The sequence below is a fragment of the Lepisma saccharinum genome, chromosome 23 (assembly GCF_977018435.1).
Source record: "Lepisma saccharinum chromosome 23, izLepSacc3.1, whole genome shotgun sequence".
Classification (NCBI taxonomy): domain Eukaryota; kingdom Metazoa; phylum Arthropoda; class Insecta; order Zygentoma; family Lepismatidae; genus Lepisma; species Lepisma saccharinum.
Window position 1 is genome coordinate 23427129 of NC_139251.1, and position 17190 is coordinate 23444318.

The following is a 17190-nucleotide window of genomic DNA, read 5'->3' on the forward strand; positions in this document are numbered from 1 at the left end:
TCCTTTACCCTCTAGGCTTGCATCCAGGTACCCATTGATTTGAGGCTGGGTGAGTCCCAGAGCTGCGTTATGTGGGAACAAGGCTGGAAAAATTCCGATCTTATATCACCCACCCCAGGAATCAAACCTGGACTCCCAACTGGCAGTCAGATGCCCTACATACTCGACCACCTTGGTTTATTTGCAGTGGCGTCGCGTACGTTTCGCATACGAGTGTTCACAATAATGTTTTTGTACTGAATGCAGATTTACTCATCTCCCTTGTAACTTCATCTTCAATTGAAAGAGTGAGAATAACAGTTCAATTTATTTTCAACAATTTCCCCCAAGAATCACACTATGTTTGAAGTAATATAAGAAGGACGTAGGGGAAATTGTCCCTCTCCCCCTTAAAATCCACCAGGTTTAGCGAATTCTCGCTAAAGTTTGCAACTATGTAGCACAGACCTTTTTGAATCCCCCTAGACATGCCTTGTATATGCTGAACTCTGGTGCCGAATGTAAGAAATATTGCCACTGGCATCAGTGTTCGCACAGTGAAGTGAACATCTTCGGGGTATAGTGGCCAACAGCTCCTTAGCTGTCAGCTCTATGCAACATGCACAGCAATTGTGTTAAATGCTTTTCGTGGAACACCGTGGGAGTCAGTGTTACCAACTATCTAGAAAAGTTAGCAGACGTGAAAGAAGTCGTGGCAGAGTAAATTGTGTGTATATGCTCGTACATCAAACATAGTATTTTTTTGAATAAATATACGTATGTGTGCGTCATTTAATATGTACGTAATTTAAGACATATACATGAGTGTTCACATGCTCATGCGAACATTATCAGGCGACGCGACGTGCCGGTTTATTTGTATTAAATGTAAAATTAGTCAGTTATCTTTTGCCGTAAAACAATATGCTTTCTGTCGTTTAAAACTTTAAAGACTCCATTGTTCTTATCCCTGACTAATCACATTGATGTATATTTCCTTAACTACTAGATAAATACTCTTTTGGATATGGGTGATAATAACTGGACTGTTGAAATAGTGAAGGTTAAAGTAGGGTGACCCATGCACTAGATTTAGAATATGGTCTTATAACAAAGAATAACATTGCATACTTGTTATAGGCAACCATCCTTGGTAGATTTTAAGTCAGAGCAAATAGCGGAACAGATGACCTTGCTGGATGCTAATCTTTTCATGAAAATAGAAATCCCAGAAGTCTTAATATGGGCTCAAGAACAAAATGAAGAACGAAGTCCAAATTTGACAAGGTTTACGGAGCATTTCAACAAAATGTCATACTGGTAAGTTATTTCCAAAGATTTTCTTGGTTTTCTCTCTTTGCACACTGATCGAACATGACACAAGACAAGAGGAGTCATTCTTTAATATTTCTTTCATGGCAGTTAACGTTAATTATTATAATGGACTTATAATAACAGTGTTGTTGAGGTATCTGTTGACTTCCAACTGGAGCATGATTTTTTTTTACAGGCAAGAATGTTTTGGAAAAAAATACCTTGCTTGCCAAAATTAAAATTTCAGCGTAAAATTATGATTTTTTATATGTTACCCATGTTTGCTGGCAATATATTTAGTAGTATTGCTATGTGTAGGCTAATACTATTTAGTGGACCTCCCTGATGGCACATCAGGGTGTCTACCTGTCAAGAAAGTCAAGAAATTGTGCTTGTGGTCAAGAATTTTTCCTATTTTTTACAGTCTAGCGAATTTACATTGTTATATACCTGTACTGGAATTTGATAAAATTGAATATTTGGAAACCAAAATTGTATTGAGTTCTGGTTATGATGGCCGTGGTGGCTCAGTCGGTAACGCGTCTGACTACCATGCTAAAGGTCCCGGGTTCGATCCCCGGCCGGTTCAAATCCGGGAACTTTTCTAACGGTGGAAGCGGCCCCGGCGCACACCCAGCGTCGAATAACATGGGTACCTGGGGGAAACCCTGGGGGGTAAAGGCGGTCAGAGGCGTGATGCTGATCACATCACCCCCACTCACGATCGGATCATGAAAGTGTGGGGCGTTACCCCCACACCCCCTATACGCCTTCATGGCGTGGTGCTATGCACAGGGGAACACTTTACTTTTTTTTTTTTTTTTTTAAAAAAATATTGAAAGTCTGAGGCATTAATTATTACATGCATTAATAATTAAAGCAAGTCTAAATCTCTTTTTGAAGTACAGCTTTAGTTTTCATCTTAACCAGCCTTGTGGTAGGAGTTTTTCATTGAAATAAAAATATCTATTTTCTCAATTTCCAGCTTTACCTAAGTAGGGGGCGATTAAATAAATGTTAAGAAAAATGGGGATAAAAGTCAAGAAAAAGGAAAGAGAAGTCAAGAAAAAGTCAAGAATTTTGGATTTGTAATTTTGGTAGACACTCTGCATATTGGTAACACTGTTGTCTTGTAACCAAGTGGTCCCATGTTTGATACCCATTGGAGGCACACAGTGGTTCAGATTGTTGCCTATATGTGCATAAAATGCCAATACTATGTAGTGTATGCCAGTAAAATATTACTGGCATGAAAAGCACTATTCATAAATTCACACAAGTGCTGGACATAATCCCCTATATCATGCCACACAATTCTACATATGAGTATCCATTCCACATTTTATAAGCCATCTCAGTATGGCATTCAAGCAAATGTGGTCCCCTCTCCTCAAAACTTAAAAATAGTAGCATAAGTGGGGCAAAATTGAGTACAGAAATCCAGAGACCACCATGGAGTAGTTAGTGCACAGGATTTGTTGTAAAATCACAGGTGTGTAAATTTATTCTTAATTTTGAAGTGAAGAGTGCCAAGATCGAATTGTTTAATTCTGAATTTATCGTGGTGCACAGGCATTTAGGCTCGATCCCCACCACTGGCACAAATTATTGTTCATATGAAGATGAGAGAAGAGGTGCTCTCTCAAAACATAGTGTTAGAATAGGTGTAGTTAAATGCACTAAACAATGAATAATGTCCAACTAACATTGCATGTTGAAGGGGTAGAAAAACACAAATTTTTATTTTCCTATTTGTTCAGCTATTGTTTAGAGACCATGAATATCCTGCTTAAGTAGACACATATTGAAGAAGAATTATACTGAAATGTGTTTTCGTTCCAGGGCAAGATCTCGAATATTGGAACAGGGTGATGCCAAAGACCGGGAAAGATACGTCGTCAAGTTCATCAAAATCATGAAGCACTTGAGAAAGATCAACAACTTCAATTCCTATCTCGCATTGCTGTCGGCATTAGATTCGGCCCCCATTCGGAGACTGGAGTGGCAGAAGCAGATCACCGAAGGCTTGAAAGAATACTGTGCTTTGATTGATAGTTCCTCCAGCTTCAGAGCTTATCGGCAGGCTCTGGCTGACACACAGCCTCCGTGCATTCCGTACATGTAAGTATTTTGTTGACCAGGTAATTTGTTTATTGATAATTTTAAGCGACGAGGGCCAAGTTCCTATTGTTCAATTCTGAATTTATCGTGGTGCACAGGTTTTTTATATATTGTTCAATTTCTAATTATGTCTGTTTACACATACTTCACAGTCTTAGTGATAACGTACTGCATGTTTTCTGAGAACAAATTTTTATTTCGATATGCTCTTCTATGATTGTTTGTGAGCAGCCATTCCTTTACTGTCATCTTGAATACAGACTGCTGCTGCCATTTACTTCACATTGTGGTGTGCGAAGGGGTAATTTGTTGCTAAATGCTTTCGTTTTTAGGTTAGGCAGATCAGATTTGGGGCTCTTAGCATTAATATAATATCCCTAAATTATTTTGTTGTTTAGGTGGGTCAGATTTAGGGTTTCCATCATTAAAGTAACATTCCTAATGCTTCCAGTTCCCTTAAAGCCTCGCATGAAAATTCACATGTAATCTCATTTCCAAGTCGACCGGAAACCAAGTACACCTGCTCATGTAAACTACATTTCAAATCATAATTTCTCCAGTAAATAATACTCAGTGAAGCTTTTAATTGTGCTAATTAGTTTCTGCAAACTTTGAACTTGCTCCTACTGCTTGTAGTGTTCTAAAGCACTTCCTCATACTCCTATAAAACTTAAGAAAATCATTAAACATTCAGAACTGTTACCATAAATAGATTCTCTTGGAGATATCCAGCAGGAAAGACCTGAATTTTTTCAAGTGCTGATGTCACTCTCATCTTCAAGCTGCAGAACTCGCATGGTCATTATCTTGAGTAAGTCTCTGTGTCATTTGTCAACCGAAAAGCTTCAAGAGATATTTCATTTCATATTTACGTGGAATTTTATAGATATATAGACTTAGAGTTGAAAGGAAGATTCAATACTTAACAGTATATCTACATTTATAATAAATTGCTTTATTTGTTCATTTATAAATTCATTGTGCATACATTGTGTCTTTATAATCATAAGAATATTAACAAAATTGTCATTCAATTGTATATTATTTGTAGCAATATTGTAGCAGTAGGAAGGATGAATTGGTACTGTATCGCTGTTGCCTGATAGTTATTTTTATTTCATAAGTTTATTTATAAAATAAAATTCTTATACCTTGATGTTGTAAGTAGTAAATACCCAGTTTTTTTCCAAGGCAAAAATCATTAAATACCTCAGTTAGGGCAGCAAATGAACCATTTGAATTGTTGAACTAACTTCAGTAGAATATTTGAGTGTGTTTTTGCTATATTACATCAGTTTTTTATCACACCTGTGTAATTGTGACAATGAGGATGAATAATAATTAGAAGAAATTGATGACATTCATAAATAGTATTCATGCCCAGACCATTTAATGTGTACAACAAGCAGTGTCTATCAAATTTGGTAAATTTTATATCTGTATTTTATCTTTTTTGCAAAAATTTCACATCACACAATACTTAGGGAACTGTAGAATTATTTTATTTTCCAACATGCCATTGTTATCTGGTACCGATAGTGCTCTGGTTATTCTATCCCATTTTCTAGTTTATTTTTAATACAGTAATCTTCAATTCTTTTTCCTGCATTTTAAGTTGTTTTTTTTTAACTTCAAGTTTAACCATTTTTCAACATGTGACAACTGTATAATGGAGGTGCCATCCACTGTAATTGTACAGCTACATGATAATGCAAGAGCTCATTTTTTTTTACAGTCTTAAACATCTCGTATCACATTATTTTAATTGTTGCAGAGGATTGGTGCTGCAAGACTTGACGTTTGTCCACATTGGAAACAGTGATCTCCTGCAAGATGGTGCCGTCAACTTTTCGAAAAGGTGGCAGCAGTTTAATATAGTGGAGAATATGAAGAGATTTAAAAAGTGGTAAGAATATTTACTATGTTGATTTATAAATAATTTCATAAAATATACTACCATGCATATATGTACAGATCCCATTGAATTTTGACTTTTCTTGAAAGAATTTGAAATATGTGAAGAACTTTATTTTTAAATACTTTTTTTCTGATTTACTAACGTCTAAAAATAGATCAGTTTTGCAATGAAGAAGTTTCGCGTTTTCACATTGTTGCAAAAATAAGAACAATAATGTGGAAACATGACACTTCTTTCCATAGAATATTTTTTTGTGCGTTTACCATGTCACACCATATAATCATTTTTGGTGAATTCTTTATTTATTTTTCTAATGGATTGGTGATAGTTGTTCTCTAAGAATATAAAATATTCATTTGTTCAAGGCAAGTTCAATTTGAAGGTGGTGAAATGTTTAAAGTCATGAGTGTCAATCATAAATCTAACCTCATCTCACCTCACCTAACTTCACCTAATCCCACTTCACCTAACCTAACATAACCAAACCATAACTGCCAACTAAAATTTTACAAAATATCTATTTACAATAATGTTCATCTAATATATTTCAGGTGTACATTAATTTTATCTGTCTGTTGGAGGAGACTTTCTGAATCCAGACCATTTTTTTTATAGCAAAAGAAGAGAAATTGCTAATTAAAGTTTATTTTTCTTTATGATACTTCTTTACTAATTATAGTTGATGTATAAAATAAGTATGATATCACTTATGTGTCTTATTCTAGTTTGGGTCCATACTTTTTTTCATTTTTCCACTTGCTACCTTTTACGGTTTGGTCTCAAGGAAGTTAAAATGTCATAACATTTTCCCAGATTATACAGAAAGTTTCCTTCAAAACATATTCTCAGGATTCCATTGTAGTTGTGTGTAGAGGTTCATTTAAGTATATTTTTTTTATTAATTCACTTTTGTTATACTTTCAGCCAGTACACATTTAAGAAAAACGAGAGAATAATAGCATTTTTCAATAACTTCGATGACTTCTTGTGCGAGGAAGCTATGTGGCAGATTTCTGAATCCATCAAACCACGAGGCGGGAAAAAGAACCAGGCATGAGAAGGACGTTTCTAAGAAGAGATGTTTATCCTTCCATCCGTAACGAATTCCTCCGCGATGCACACTTTGTGCAGAAACATTGTCACCAGCCATGAAACTTTGAAAGGAAGTTTTGTGAAGATTATTCTTTCGAGATAAGAAAGTATGTTTTTATTTGTGCATGCGAAGGATTGTAATTGTGAGAGTGCGTATATTAAGATTTACCCTGCTAATTTATTAGAAGTAATTTTATTTGTTTCTCTGCACTGTGGTAGCTATGTAAACAATTATGACTGGTGGATGATAACTGGAATGTATGTGCGAGTGACGTAACGTGAAATGTATTAATTTGTGTCTTGAAATATTTAAAGGTGTATTATCAGCTAAGCTGTTCTGCATGTTTTGTATTATTTTCGGAACTGTTTGACAGTTTATGTAAGGTAAATGACTGTTGTCCTTGGTTGAATTTTATTTTACGCAAGTAAATATTAATAACATATCAATTACTATACACTGTTTAACAAGGTTTATCTTTCAGTTACAATTGTACAGTGTGGTATTTGAAGATTCTCCAGTTGTGGAGGGGGATTCCCCTTCATCCCCCACAAATACCACCTTCCCTTTGTATGTTACTTCTTGTATGGATGCATTGCATTTGCAAGAATGAAACATATCGTGGTGCTAAGTTTTTGAGTAATTTTTTGCCCCTCCCAGGTTGACGTCAACATACAGGGTAAGTCAAAGAGAATGAAACAACTTTTCACAGTTATTATGACGTTACTATTTATGATAGAAAATCAGACAAGGCATCGATATAAAGAAAGACTCTGGAAGTTTTACTCGCATTACAAAGATTCAACATGGGGACCACGTGTAACCCAGAAAACGTCCAATCGTTAATCAAGTACTTGCTATGCACGAGACAGCAAGTCGTTGTAGACTGTTTCGAAGGCACTAACAATTCACAGTTGTAACTTTGACAAATATTTCGGAAGGGTGAAATATATGTATTACTACCGAAACGCATGCGGAAATATCTTTGCACCATTGTGATTGAATCAGTTCTCGATAGCTCCAACACACAATATGCCTTGTACTGGTCAGTAGCCATTTTGCGACACTGGCGATCCTGGTGGAGCAGCGGCAAAGCAGCATTAGCTCACTAAATGGGAATAAAACTTCCAGAGTTTTTCTTTATATTGAGGTCTTGTTTGATTTTCTGTCACAAATAGTTACGTCATAATAACTGTGTAAAGTTGTTTCATTCTTTTTGACTCACCCTGTATTTGGTAACTTTTTTTAAAACCAGTTTGTACATAAGTATACTTCTGTAGTCCCATATTGCTAATTTTTCATCCTGTATCAAGTTTGTATTGTGTGTAGTGAAGAAAACGTGATGAAATCAAGCAGTATTATGTTTCATGTTGCTTTATACGTCAATCCCCCAGTGAATTAGTAAAATAGAAGCTCAATAACAAAAGAAGCAATAATACTGAATATGCATATTAGTATTGAGTTTAGTGCATTAAGGTTTGCATCTGTTTTAAGCATTTTTATTTTGCTGACTGGTACTAACAAATGAAAATCTATGGGTGCAATTGAGTGCATATTTTACATTGAAGTGTACATGTCTTTCTAAGTGAACCTCTTCTAACTCCTTGATTGTTTCCTGATGCTGTCCTCCACTAATGGCAAATATGAATTTACCTCTGAGAAAGAATGCTTGACTTGTGATGTTTCTGCTGAAAGTTATGGGCAGGAATGTGACAAATCCAATCCAATCAAGCTGGCCCCCGTGGCGGAGTGGTTAGAACATTACACTATGACGCAAGGGGTCCCGGGTTCGAATCCTGTCCTGGGCATGGATGTTTGCGAGTATCCATTCATCAGTGTCATCACTCATCCCCATCTTCACAAATTAGCCAAAGGTGGCACAAAAAGCGAAGTTAAATAAAGTAAATCAATCAGATATCACCCAAAAATTGCATTTAGTAACCAGGACCAGAATTGGTTTGAAAAATAACTAAGCAATCCCAGAAAAATATCAACCTTCATAGTCAAAATTATATATCAGTAAAGAGCATTGTACTCTACATATTTTTAAAGAACAACTTTATATTGCAAACATACTATACATGTGTTTCTAAACCCTAAAATTTGTCTGTAAAAAATTACCTCGTCAAGTAATATTCCACTAACTTTGATACAGAAATTGTGTCAATTGTGTCAGTTTACCTTCAAATTTATTTTTATATAGTGCTTGTAGAGTGCGTTTGAAGAAATTTTGCTATGCAAGAAGAAAGATTATTACTTGTAAATTTCCTGAGTTATATATATATATATATATATTTTTTTTTTTCATGATTCATATAAAGTAAAGTCTACGACGCCAAGGGTCCCGGGTTCGAATCCTGGTCGGGCTTGGTTGTTTGTGAATGTCCATTCATCAATTTCATCATTTTCATCACTCATCCCCATCTTCGCAAATTAGCCAAGAGGCACAAAACGCGAAGTAAAATAAACTAAATCAATCAATCAATCAATATAAAGTAAAGTGCTGATAACCACTTTGAACCGATAACGGCACCCTTACCGATTCCCACCAATACCGATGCTTGAAAAATGTAACATTTAAAAGTTTTTCAAAATATTGATTGATATCCATGGCGCAACAACCCTCAAAGTGTCAGGGCCTGCCACAGCGACTTTTCATTGGGTGACGCATGGTCAGTTCATCGGATCCCATCGCTGCTGTTTTTCTGGCTTTCATGACTGGAGCCTGTTACTTCTTGAAGTAGCTTCTCAATTGTTCTTTACGATCCTGGGTCAACGCCGAAATTTTGGGGCACCCACCAGGAATCGAACCCGGGACCGCTCGCACCAAAGGCAAGAGCGCTAACCATTTGGCTACGCAGGTGCCCTGGTTAATATTAGGGAGTGAATATCACACTCCAATTATAATCATCAATGTACCAGAGTTTTGTTTAAAAATATACAACAGTTACATCGGAATATAAAAATACCCTGTTACGGAATATCAAAATGCAGTTTTTGAACAACATATTGGTACAAAATCAATGGAAACTTTGAATTTTGCATAACTCTCAGAATGGTTAGACTCCACTTAAGTGCAGTGGCATTTTTGCAGATCCCTCAAATGATCAAAATGGTAGAGAAGCATCAGCTGGTATCTGTAAATAAAATCCAACTGATACGGATGCCATTAGTGTGAGCCAATACTGATACATTGGCATCGGTATCAGCTCAACTTCAGTGGAAAGAAATAATAATGAGGGGAGGCTGCAAGGGGTACAACATCTATGTCGGTTGTGTTTAGCTCATTAATTGCTTCTCACAGGTTTGATCCAAAACAAGACTTGTCCAATCAAGAGAAGAAGTAGGTTCACTGTAGTAATTAGATTTTGAATGTGGTGCTTTTAATTTGTAATGAGTGTTTGAAAGTCATTATAACATTAATTTTATGTATAGAGATTTTTTTGCCATAAATTTCCTTGTTCACTTGTTCCGCTCTACAGAGAATACCTAGTCAAGACTGTCAGTTATAGTTCTGTAAAAAGTTAGTAGCATATGGAGGTTTTGTGATCTTGCAACCTGGCAACATTGTCTTGGCTGGACCGTTGGCTGAATCCAGGGCAGCTGTTTTTGAATTATCCTTTCCTTTTGAAAATCCACCATTATTAAAAAATCTGAAAAAATATTTCTGCTTAGAATTCCTTCTAGAGCATTCACACGTCGTGTGGTTGGCTTTCGCTGTTGACTAGATATTATCGATAGTTTAATAGACTTATGTATTTACGAAAATATTGAAAATATCTAAACAACTGTGAAAGCAAAGCCACATAAAGATTCACATAAATGCTCTAGAAGGAATTCTAAGCAGATGTAATTTTTTGGATTTTGGAATATCATAACCAGGGCAAGGATTTCTATGTATTCACATATTTTTTTTAAACTCCTATCAGACCTCTGAGAATTTGCATGGTCACTGGTCGTATGTTTTGGAACCTCCTGACAGAATTTTTTAGCACATAAAATTAAAAATTACATATTTTCAGTGTGTTTACGTAAAATCAAATAACTCCACAATTGAGCATGTTTAGTACATATTTTCCCTTTTTAAATAACAAATGTTACATTTCTGTTAAGGTAATCAACACTTCAGAAACCTCTGATTTGCCTTTGGCTGATGCAGTACATGAGCTTGATAATGCCCTTGAAGTACTCGGAAAGGTAGGCGGGAAGAAGGCTGACACAGGGAACTAGCGTTTTGTATGAAACCAAGGTTTCCAAACTATGCGTACTGTAGCTGCTTCTTTGAACGGTGACATATATGCATTGCTTCCAGAGGGATTCTAGTGCAACAACTGGCTTCGTTTAAATATGCAAAGTTGACAACCTTTACGTGTTACAAAGCCTTGTTCCGGAACAATCGTCGCTCTTTCACAACTGACAAACTAAGGATGATATTCACTGCAATGCAAGCTTGTAAAGAGCTTTTCACTTCCTTTCATTAATGCATATTTTCTAGGGATGGGACCGATTAATCTGTACTCTATCGGTATCAGCCGATATAGGCATATCGGTGTATCGGTAAAATTACCGATTATTTTACTGATCAGATATATCGATAAATATATGATAATTTAGCGCAAAATTCTGCCATTTTGTTGTAATTTTTATGGATAATCTCCGTGCCCTACTTTCTAAAAAAGCAAATGTCTAAATATGCAACTCCTTTTCCACTGCAGTCACCTTGAAGCGCACATATATTAAGGAGGTCAATGAACCTGTTAGGTTCTTCAAGGACCATTTCTAATTTTATATTGGATCGGTAGAATATCGGTTATCGGTATCGGTAAATTTTATATCGGTACTTTATCGGTATTTTCACTATTTCAGCACATAAATACTTAAATATTTTACATGTTTTTACCACATAAAAATCAGTGCCCTAATCACAACGGTTTTTCGAAAGGAAAGGAAAATTCAAAAATACCTGCCCTGCGATCAGGCAAAAGTGCAGCCGAGCCTTAAGGTGAGAATTAATTAAGGATAAACTAACAAAAAGTTTTTCTGTCTATGATCATGTCCATAAGGAAAAGGGTAACAGTAAAATAAATAAGATTCCAAAATAGAAATATTTTGCTGTTATGATTGCAACACAAACCTACCATGTGCTATACACAGGTCAAAGGTAATCCTTCCTAGATCACAAATATACATTACACCATTAAGTTTGGAATTAGGAATAGCATATTTAAATTGGTGCATGGAAATTCAAGTATCAAAGTCACAAATTAAGAAATAATTATAAAGGTGGATGCTTGTATACACTGCAATGCAACCATATTATTTTTTACTAATTAAGGTTTTTCAGATATTAACTATTTTTTTAGGTTTTATTAAGGTAGATTTTATGAAAAATCTAACAATGCTTAAGTTTTGAGTGAAGGTGTGTGCCATGCTTCTTTTAATACAAAAAATGGTTGTTAATCAGATAGTGAAATTAATGTGTGAATTAGTCTGCGTTGTTTCGGAATTTATTATGAATAGTTTTTATATTAATTAACACTTTGAAGGAGGTCACAGTCTTATTTTGATGAAACATGTCCAGTGTGTGTAGCGTTTTTGTCGAGAGCATGGAATAAATAATACAAGTATGTTTATGCTAATTTTACACTATAAAGTAACAATTTATGGAAGTGTCCAAGTAACAAATTTTAGCTGATATTAACGGACTTATGCAAAGCACAAAAAGCATAGATTAATTTCATGGTAAATATAATTTGGTGAAGAAATCACCTAGGTTATAAGGTGACAGATTGATTGATTAATATTACATATATTTCACAACTTAAAAAACTTAAATTTTGATGAAAAATTGCTGTGATTGTACAGGTGCATTACTAACATTGTGCCATAATTGAGTTTGTTTATAGAAGCTAAGCCATAAATGCCATTAAAAATTATATATTTATAATGGCAGGTTATGCATTTCAATGCCTATATATATTTCTTCAGTATATATTGGTTTTTATTATTTATTACCTTAATAAGCATACACTTAAGCCATACAATATTTTTTATAAACAATATTAATGCAAATATGGACTTAGATATCAAGAGTTGTATTTTTCAGGTAAAAATAGTGTAAAAGTACAATGTAAACACGTTATACAATCAGCGCATGCCATATACTTGAAAAATGATTATGCTTACCTTTAAATGTAGTATACAGCTTGCCATATATGATGGCCATTGAACTCGTACACTGTGCATAGTGGAGACTCATGTAACAGCGACAGCCAATCCACGTGCTGCTAGTGAAGACATGACCACCAGGAATTTTGACAATGTCTTTGTCTGTGTCCTGCAGTATTTTGCACTCAGCCTGTACAACCATCATATGTGGCAAGCTGTATTATTTAATTAATACTCAAGACATGGGAATTACATTTTGTAAGGTGCTAGCTTTGGATTTATATTTTAAATCAGTAAAATAATTTGTTGTAGTAGCTGGGTAAAACATTTACAAGATTTTTTCTTACTGTGAGATCAAGTCACGAGAAATTTAACTGGAAAAATATAACATTATGTACAATAAATATTTAACATAAGAAACAGTCAAATTATAAAAGAATAGCAGGTTTATGAAAAAACATTAACACATGACTAAGAGTGGTAAATGCCTGTATTGTATTTTTGAGGTTGAAATGTCTAATAGATAAGATAAATTAACACAAGTCAGTGTATGATACCAGTGTTGTGATTTTTAAGGAGCTATGAAATCATTAATGAACTAGTGAAAAGCAGTGTAAGTGTTTGTGAGGGTTGTAGTGTTCTTGTAAAAGTCCTGACATTATTTTGATTCACCAGAAGGTAAAAAAATATACATTAGAAGCCAACTTCTGTGATGGAGTGGTTAGTATGATGTACTATGATTTCTGGATTAGAGGTTCACGTTCGTTTGTTTGTCCAATCATCTATTTAATTTAATCATCATTTTTGCGATTAATATAGAAGTAGTAAAACAGGCAAAATAGAAATTGAAATGACAAAAGAACATGGAGGACTTTTGGAAAATTGTCATTTAAAAGAAGAATATCAGTGTCTTTCGACTACCCTACTAAAAATCTCTAAACTCCATGGTTCAACAGCACTGACTTTTATTGTTTTTTAAGGCCTGGCTGACGTCAGGACAGCTTTTTTAGATTTTTTCTCTCCTCGAAAAACCGCTCCAAAATTTCAAAATCTTAAAAATTATATCTGCTTAGAATTTCTTCTAGAATCTGGCGTAAATCTTTGTGTGGTTTGCTGTTGCCTAGATACTTTCAAGAGTTTCATATCTATGTAATTCTATTAAACTATTGATAATATGTACACTATAGTGAAAGCAATCACACAAAGATACACGTGAATGCTCTAGACCAGGGGTTCCCAAACGTTTTTGTTTCACGGCACCGTTAGTGTTTCAAGACTTTCCGCAGTGCCCAAGTCAGAATGTAGGCCTATCTAACACTTGTAACACTCAATTAGTGATGTTAGGTTGCTTGCCTAAAGTTGAAAAATAAACACACATTTCAAATTCAGAAACATTTTGTGTGTAGAAAGTACTAAATAAGCACATATTTGGAACAATCATATTTCACTGAAAATATTGGAACATTTTGTGGTGCCCCTGTAAGCAGCCACGGCACCCCACACACTGGGAACCACTGTTCTAGACTGAATTCCAAGCAGATGTAATTTTACATTTTTGGAATATCATTGTGGTTTTTTGAAACGAGAGAAAATTCGAAAATAGCTGCCCTGACGTCGGCCAAAGGTCCAGCCTTAAGTGCATTTTATGCTGGGGCAGGCAAGCCAATACTGAACTTACAGTTGAAAGTGGGATCCAAAGCACTGTGCTTTCATTAGGTATCGAACCCAGGATCCCTGACAAAGAAACCCCTATATCATCAAAGAGGTCAACAACCCTTTGAGGACCAAGGAATACTAAACGGATTGGGAGAGAGAGAGGGAGTGAGTTTATTTTCCATGTGCCATTTCGATACAGAGTTTACAACCCAAAGGTCCACAATGCCATGTACGAAACTTATAAAGTAATAAAAATATGTTGTGAACACACTAAGTGAACAAGGAAACTTCCAATTAACAATATTAAAAGGTTGTGTTGATCAAATAAGCGAGTTTATGTCGAGAGTGAGAGTTGAGCTAGCATTAATTTATACGTCCAAGAATAATTATGAAGTCAGGGCAACAGTCACTTTTATTTAGTAACAATATTATGTAATGAGAAAAGTGTTGAGTGCAATAAAGACAATGTCGGCTTTAATATTCTGTACTGGATTGTAATGGACTTTAGATGTTTGTGTGTATGTGAAAATACTAATTGCGTTGTGAGAGTGGAATTAATTGCATATTGAAACTTCATTTATTTTTCTATATTGAATAGGTTAGTAGTGCCTAAAAATTGCGACACACTTCCCTTTCAAATCATTTTTTGTAATATTTTTTGCGAAGTGCTTGTTCGTATTATTGCATGTGAAATTATAGATCATAGGATTATTTGATTTCTTTTAACATTTATTTATATTGTTAATAACATTTGCACTACTATATATGTAAAATATGTTTATACACTATATAAATTATAAAGTGCCATGGTTCTTTTGAGGCAGATTTTTTGTATTTGTATTTTCTTTTAATAGATGTACATCACCATCTACATAGTATTTACAGATGTCTGTTTGTACGAGTCACAATATGTTGTTGCCATGTATTGATTGTACATGTATATGTAATTTTATCCATGTATGCATGTAATAATAAACATGCAAACACATGTATGAATATTTAATGATATATTTGTTTGTATAAAAATAAATGTTAAGTGTTGATGTACTTTTATTTTCTTTACTTATTTGGGTCATTCCACACCATCTATTTCAACCACTTTTGAACTTTGTCACTTCACCTTTAAAAAATATTAATAATTTTACCATTTATTTATGTGACATTTAAGTGTTCAAAACATTTAGAGCTGGTGGCCATTTTCAATTAGCTGCATGTACTAATTTTATTGTTTTCACTGTAACTTGTATTGTGTCATTTCAAACTTTATAATTCAAGACCTATTTTCTTCTGAAATAAATGCTTTCTTCTTGTTTATCAACACTTTCTGTCCACAAAGAATCAAATTAATATTTTTCATCTTTCGGCCACAAAATAACCTTGAAGGGAACAAAACATGTTAACGTATGTTTACTGTGCAGTGGCAGGTAAATTCGAAAATTGTTAAATACTCGAAGTGCTTGTATCCCCTCCCCAAATTGACAATTTTGTAAAAATCAAAATTTTGATGCTCTGCAACCCAAATGGGGGATAAAGGATAAATCTGAAATTTGCACCACAGTGAGACCTTTTGAAGGGTAGTATAATATTAAAATTTGGTGAAGGTGTTTTTCCGAATAAGAAAGATGTTTCTGCCTAAAATTCATGCGCGAAAGTTGGTCACTTTATCAGTAGGGGTATTGTACTTTCTAAATCATAATGTTAATTCCTTTGATACAGGCTAATTGTCTTATTTTTCATTCATTGTATGTTTAATATGTGTACAAATTGTATTTTCTGAAATATCGATTACGTGTAAAGTTTACTAATTATTATAAGTTATAAAAAGTATTTTTAAAAGTGAGTAATTAAAATTACATTAATTAGCGTAACTTTAAATTGGCCAAAAGGTCATTCTTACTTAAAAAATTATCATGGTCAGTTTTTGCAATAGGTATTTGGATGACAGCTTTTTAAAGTCGTAACAAGAATCCATTCATGAACTCGCTGCCGAAGATTCTCGGTTCGAGTTGCGATCAGGGCATAAGTGTTTCATATATTTGTTGTTTCATATATTTCCTCTACTCGTTTATCATTCTCGTCATCGCGATTAACTTACAGACAGAAAAGCAATGTTAAATATGTAAATAAGATAATATGGGGGATGATGTATGTATATTGCTTGCTCTTTATTTCGATAGTGCCTATGGGATATTTTTGAACTGAATTCTTCGTTTTTGTTTTTTAATTAAATCTATAACCATTTATGAAAAATAGCAATAAGCATAGCGCTGAGAATAGACTGAAATGCATGTAACTTTCTTTTTGGAAACTTTGACCTGACCTACGTTTCGTTGCTCAGGAGTAGTCTGTTGTCAGTAGTGGATCATTTAGCTTTGTATGACGTGCAAGGAAGCTTTACCTTCATACAGCTTCCGTCTGCCAAGGAATGGTCTGTCGTCTGTGAGCTGTTGCTGCCAAATGGGTGTTTCGTGCAAACACTGCGACTGAACGGTGCCCCTGCAAGCAAGACACTCAATAATATGGTGACCATACGTCCGTTTTGACCGGGACACTCCCATTTGATGAAAGTTCATTCAGGAAAGAAAACACTCATTTTATCTTACTGTTCTAGTTTCATTGCATTGACGGGTGTATGTATGTGTTTAATGCAGCAACATTGAGACCATAACGAATAAATAAATTGTCTCTGAAATGTGCTGCGCTCCTCTTCCTCCAAACATTTGTGTTCATTCATTCAAGACAAAACTTTTTAGCAGCAACAGTCTGAAGTACTTAGTAGTAATAACTTCTCTCTCTGGTAATTTACAATGCATTAGAGAAAACAAAAAATTGCGAGCGAAGTGATGAAGAAAATTTTCAGATCCAAATTTTTACAAACTGAAAACAATATTGATTTAAAATGGCACAAAATATTTTATGGGGCGCCATGGTATTCTCTTTTACA

At 34.7% G+C, this 17190-nt stretch overlaps 1 protein-coding gene across 5 annotated transcripts in view; it reads left to right on the top strand.

Annotated features, from left to right (window-relative positions):
* C3G (C3G guanyl-nucleotide exchange factor) overlaps positions 1-15289 on the top strand; it is a 125242-nt gene extending 109953 nt beyond the window's left edge. For all 5 annotated transcript variants that reach the window (XM_083144535.1, XM_083144533.1, XM_083144534.1 and 2 more), the window contains exons 12-15: positions 1120-1299; positions 3136-3414; positions 5189-5320; positions 6257-15289. In XM_083144535.1, the coding sequence (XP_083000661.1) occupies positions 1120-1299; positions 3136-3414; positions 5189-5320; positions 6257-6389 (724 nt within the window). In that variant the 3' untranslated portion in view covers positions 6390-15289. The remainder of the gene's footprint in view (positions 1-1119; positions 1300-3135; positions 3415-5188; positions 5321-6256) is intronic.
* The last annotated feature ends 1901 nt before the right edge of the window (positions 15290-17190 follow it).